This window comes from Glycine soja, chromosome 3 (assembly GCF_004193775.1).
Source record: "Glycine soja cultivar W05 chromosome 3, ASM419377v2, whole genome shotgun sequence".
NCBI classification, from domain to species: domain Eukaryota; kingdom Viridiplantae; phylum Streptophyta; class Magnoliopsida; order Fabales; family Fabaceae; genus Glycine; species Glycine soja.
Genome location: NC_041004.1, coordinates 32365890 through 32372001, shown reverse-complemented (window position 1 = coordinate 32372001; position 6112 = coordinate 32365890). Strand labels below are relative to the sequence as shown.

The following is a 6112-nucleotide window of genomic DNA, read 5'->3' as shown; positions in this document are numbered from 1 at the left end:
TGGAAGATACAGGTAACAAAATTCACTTCCAATGTATGCAATTGAAAAATGACATGGATGTGAACACAATGTTAATATGTAATGATCGATTTTCATGTGTTGGACCGATTGAGTTGTTATGCACTGTTGGTAGAACACTAGATGGAATTTTAAACTTACTTGAACGCACTATGACCCCTACTCATGATGCGGTTCTGTATTACAATGGAAGGTGGAACATGCCACGCCAAAACAACTTTGTAGGTTACGCGTTCATAGGAAAAAATCTCCAAAAATTTGATATTCCAAAAGGATGTACCATAAATGAATTGAAGGATTTGATCAAGAAAGTAGCACCTAAAGGGAATCCTCCTCATGAGATTCATGAATCCCAACTTGTAAGGCATTTGTTTTTTCGACAACTTGCTCATTTGGAGTATTCTGACAAAGTTTTGAAATTTGAAATTATTGAGCTGAAATCTGACGATGACGTGCTGAAGGTGTTGGTAGAGTCCAATTACTGGAAACAATTTGTGCCAATAGAAATTTTGGCTCTCTTTAGTAAATCGGTTATGGAAAATGAGGACGAGGTGGTTACGTCATTGTAGGATTGAATGCTAGTTATATTTTATAGTGTTTCATGCAAATTATATTTGTGTCCATCATGTTCAACTGAATGTAATGTGTTAGTGTGTAAACAAGTCTTTGTCGCTTTGTTATGTGTATTATATATGAAAAACGGATCCTTAATGTCGTTGGTACTAATTTATTGTTTTTTTAACTTTTATGAATAAATTTGTATAATTACTTCATTTTTTTAAAAAAATAAATAACAAATAATTTCGACGCTTTTATTTTTTTTGAGTTCCTTGACGTGCAAACATGAGAAATAGCGCCCCTCGAATGTCTTAGGCGACTTAGACATAATTTAAAAAAAATGCTGAACAGGGGTACTTAGGTATTCAAATACCATTTTTTGAGTTCCTTGTTTAATTATTTTATCTTCTGTATTTTATATATTCAAATACCATTATAAAGGAATCACGTGTGTGTGGTTTATATTTAAATTTCAAAGCATATATATATATACATATATATATATATATATATATATATATATATATATATATATATATAGAGAGAGAGAGAGAGAGAGAGAGAGAGAAAGAGAGAGAGGGAGAGAGAGATAAATTATAAATAGTCTAAGTAAATGTGTCTTATCACATACATAAAGGAATACTAAAATTAAAACTTTAAATACAATAAAAATATAAATCATAATCTATGCGGCGTCACCTCTAGCTCTCCTCAGGCAACGAGTCATGATGTCATATAAGTCAGTGCCTTTAGTGACCATCCCGAGGTTGATGACCCGCTCCAAATCCTCAGCGATCGCTCCCAAATCCTCAACCATGCCTTGACATCCTTGGCAGTCAACTTGTCACAGTCAAAATAACAAAGTGAGTATCACATTTTAAAAAAATTTAAATTATGAAAAAGTACATAATTTTTGCTTACCACTGAATGTGTAAAGAGATCGGATGCAACTGAAACCTCCAGGATAGGTGGCTCGATGAGCTCCTCATCATGTGGGGTAGGCGGATGTCTCAACTCAGCACTATCCTCGGTCGACGTGATGAACGGGTGCGAAATCCAAAAAAACCAATCCATGTAGTCTGGCGCCACCTGGCCAAGAACTACACAGATCTCCCTCGCAGGCATTAGATTGTCTGAAAAGTGCAGCCACCGGCCGTCTATATCAGCATTCATCAACGAATCATGAACAAACGGCGGAGGGACGGTCTGAATGTACCCGAACTATCGAACGACCCGCTCTGGTCGAACATAGATGACAATCTGAGCCCAATTGAGCTGGCCCGTGTATGACAAGATCAAGTCAAAGCCTCTAAGTCCCCGGTGCTCAGCATAGGGCATCCAACACACGTCAGTCACAATCAGGGCTTCCATACGTGCCCGGTATGGGGCTCCCTTGATCCCCGTCATATGAGCCTTACCCATAAGCCACCTGGAGGCACGTGGGCTTGCCTCAGCATAAGCATCATCAACGACACACTGTTGCACCGTCAGAAAGTGCTCGTATATCCAGCACTACAAACACGAAGTAAACATCAATAAGAACATGGATTGAATGCTAGTTCAATTTAAATTATAAGTAACAATACTTACCTGAAGTAGTGTAATGTAACCGGCCATCTGCCGTGTAGGGGTCTGCGATGCCTCATTCAGATGCTCGTACAAGTGGACCAATGCAGCCGCTCCTCAAGAGAATCCCCCTGCTTGGACCAGGTCCCTGAAAGCCTGCAGGTGCATGACATGAGCATGGGTTGCACTCTTGTTAGCAAAAAGAGTGCAACCGACCAAGTGGAGGAGATACGTGCAGGCTACTACAACCCACCGTCTGGCCCGACACCTACTCTGGTACACGTCCCGAATCTAGGACAATCGAACATAAGGCCCACTAGCCTGACGGGTCTCAGCTGTAGCTTCCTCAGGGGTGACCTCAAGCAGCTCCGTCAAAAGCCCCACCGCGTCAGAAGTAACCAGCGGCTCGAAGGCATGCAGCGCGCTAGTGATGGCAAGGTGTAGGAGTGACGAAACGTCATCTAGAGTGACCGTCAACTCTCCTACTAGCAGGTGGAAGGTGCTGGTCTCCCTATGCCACCTCTCGACGAAAGCGGATATAAGTCCAGGATCAGTGGTGATTACAGAGCACCTGATCAGTGGACTCGATCCGGTGGCTGCAATCATGCCTTCTATCTCAGGCGCTGGTCTCCCAAATTTATCTACTTTCCTACCATGGGAGACCAACTTTAGACCGGGTCGTTCCTATATTGAATAACAGTTTATAATAATGTCTATATAAAAAACAATCCAACTATAAATAATTATCATGTAATTACTCAACGTCGAAATGTACGTACCTCTCCACTTCAGATGTTGTGTGCGACGTGCTCAGTGAAACCAGTCAAAACCAATGGGTCATGTGGCCTACTAGGGAATCCCTCATTAGTAGCAGGTGAACCCAAGCTACCATCACTAGCCACTCCCTCTGCATCCGCAGCATCGGTGGCGCTTGTCATCTCCGGAGTAGCGTCAGACACATGAGGAACATCCTCATTCAATTGAGGCACATCCTCAAGTGTCTGAGTAACGTCCTCAGTCACATGAACCCATTGCCTACGTACTGAAGCAGTAGGCCTATGACGCCGAGGAACTTCAGGCTGATGCACATCTTGACTCATGTCTTTGCCTCTACCAGTTCCTAAGGCACGACCTAAACCTCATGTTCTAACCATGATCTGAAATCATGAAGAACATTTAGTGTATGCTTGTGTAAGAATTGGCAAAATCAATTTTGAATGAAATTGATTTTAGTTAAAATTGAGCTTGAAGTGAAGTGATTTATGTTGGGATGTTTTCCTTATAAAAGCAAGTTAATAGCAAAATTCAGTTTTTTTTTTCTAATACAAAAGTTACTTGTTCTTTCAATTCAAATATGTGAACATCTAACTAAAATCATGTTAGCTGGTATTTAAATGTGATTTTGAATGATTCAACGGGAATGTTAATCTTAATTATTGATTCTTAATCTCAAATATGTGAACATCTAACTAAAATCATGCTCAGCCAAGCAGAGTCACACAAGTGGGGAGATTGTCAACTACATGGCAGTTGATGTTCAGGACAAATTGATATAATTGGTAACAAAGCTTTGTCTTTACTAATTTTTGTGTGTGTCTATTCTTTTTCTTGTTTGGTTAAGTATTTTGAAGATAGGAGAAAGAATTTAGGAGAAAGAATTCTCTTTCTCCTTCTCCCCCAAGGATTTTTTCTTTCACAACTCATTTATCTTTTCTATATTGACCAACTACTATCCTTATTTATCTTTCACAAATTTAATTCAGTTAGTTAAATAAGGTAGTTAATTGTGAAATGGAAGTGGCCTTTGCTTGAAAAGGAATAGGCATTGTGGGCTAAAATACTAATACCTAAATATGGTCCAGTAAGGGATATGGGAACAATCTTAGGCTTAACATTTTTTTCCAAATGATGGTGGCGTGATGTGAAGATAATGTGAACATATAGTTTCTGTCCTAATAAAATTTATATATTCAAAATCATTTGTGTCTCAATTACATCCTTTGGAGACAACTCTTGCAGGTGCTTTGAGAAGGGAACAAATGTCAGACATTTCGATTAGGCAACTACAAGCTGAAATTGAATAATTAAATCGTTTGGTATTTCTCTTATCAGACTTCTAGACCAACTTAGAAGGTGATATATTGTTTCTTACCAACATAGTGACTATGAAGGAATAGGTACTTATATTTTCGTAATTTTCAAAATGGTGACAAACATAGGTGACAGACAAAGGTCATTGTAGTTTATATTTAGTTCAGAAAGTCATTCATAGCTTGAAGTTCTTCTTTATTTACTACTTGTTAATATTGTTGAAACTAATGATTTTGGAGAATGGAGGGTTTAGATTCATGAAACTACTATTCTTTCACCTTTGCAATTAAACTCAGTGTTGTTGTTTAAATAGGTTTGGTCAAGATGCTATGGCATAATTAACAAAAGTCATTTAGAGACAAGGTCTTGACATATTATTTAGTCTTGTCTTATTTTCCTTGGGTTGAGTCTTTACTCTTAACAAAGGTTACATATTATTTGACATGAATGATAGATTAAATGTTGAAGCTTCTTTGATATATGATATGACTCTAGGTGGGGCTCTTGTTAAGGATGAGTCTGCTTCTTGCTTTCACTATAGGTCACAAAAAGTATTTGTGTCTAGGCCTGAAACTTGATGCTACACAAATGTTCATAACATGTTGTCATAGCCATCATAGTGGAAAATTAAGGGGGAGTTTTGTTCATTGCTCCTCAGCCACTCGCATGTGGAGTAGGCTTCTTAGTTGTTGATGAATAAGGGCGAGTTTTGTTCATCTGCTTAGCCACCTCACCTTAGATTCATTAGTGAACAAATAGCCTTATAGACACTCTTTTTGTTAACTTTGGAATGAAAATTGAGATTAGGTCTTGGTTAGGATTTCACAGCTTAGGTTCATTAGTCAACAAATAGCCTTACACAATATCTATACATAAAGCATGTAAATCATATGTCAAAGGCACCAATTTGTCATTTCTCATATACATATACAAATTTTAATAGCAAATAAAAAAAAACAAACTAATAATATCAATAAAATGATGGTTCAATCATAATTTAAACAAAAAAAACCAATATACAATAAAAAAGAGGGTTGCAGAAGAAGGTTCTTCCACGGGCACACGAAAGACAGTTCTTCCGTGGATGATAAATCGTGCCTATGAAAGAACGGTCTTCCGCGAGAGTTTGCGGAAGAACGTTCTTTCGTCGGATATATTGCCTGCTTGAGGAAGAAGGTTCTTCCACGGACTCTACGGAAGAAGGTTCTTCCGCGTGTTCCTGCGGAAGAAGGTTCTTCCACGAGTGGAAGACGTTTCGTTTTTAACGTGCGGAAGAAGGTTCTTTCGCTGGATCACGCAGAAGAAACTTCTTCCGCGGATACCTGCAGAAGAACCATCTGTGAATGTATGTATACATGATTTTGATGATGTCAAAGAAGAATCTAACAAGGCTGCTTCAAATGATAAGCATTTGCTTCAAGAATAATTCAAGATTGCTTCAACAAACAAAGCCTTGTTTCAAGATTCACTAAAGACCAAGCCTTGCCTTAAAACAATGTGCTTTCAAGACATGCAAGGCTCTGGTAATCGATTACCAGGAAGTGTAATCGATTACCAGAAGACAGGGTTGAGAAATAGCTGTTGAAAAAGGTTTTGAATTTGAATTTTCAACATATAATCGATTACCATATGTCTGTAATCGATTACCAGCAACGAAACTTTGGAAATTCAAATTCAAAAGTCATAACCCTTCAAATTATAACTGTGTAATCGATTACACAAACATTGTAATCGATTACCAGTGGAAAGTTTTCAGAAAATCTGCCAACAGTCACATCTTTTCATTAGATTTGTGAATGGTCATCAAAGGCCTATAAATAGGTGACTTGGGCACGAATTTTAGACAGAGAGTATTTTTGGTCCAAAATGTCTTATCCTC

At 38.3% G+C, this 6112-nt stretch overlaps 1 protein-coding gene across 1 annotated transcript; it reads right to left on the bottom strand.

Moving 5' to 3' along the window:
- Positions 1 to 2433: 2433 nt before the first annotated feature.
- On the bottom strand, positions 2434 to 3242 carry LOC114405149. The gene is made up of 2 exons (XM_028367794.1): positions 2973 to 3242; positions 2434 to 2826 (listed from the first exon to the last, which is right to left on the bottom strand). The coding sequence occupies exons 1-2, from the start codon at positions 3240 to 3242 to the stop codon at positions 2434 to 2436; spliced, it is 663 nt and encodes a 220-aa protein (XP_028223595.1).
- Between the last annotated feature and the right edge of the window lie 2870 nt (positions 3243 to 6112).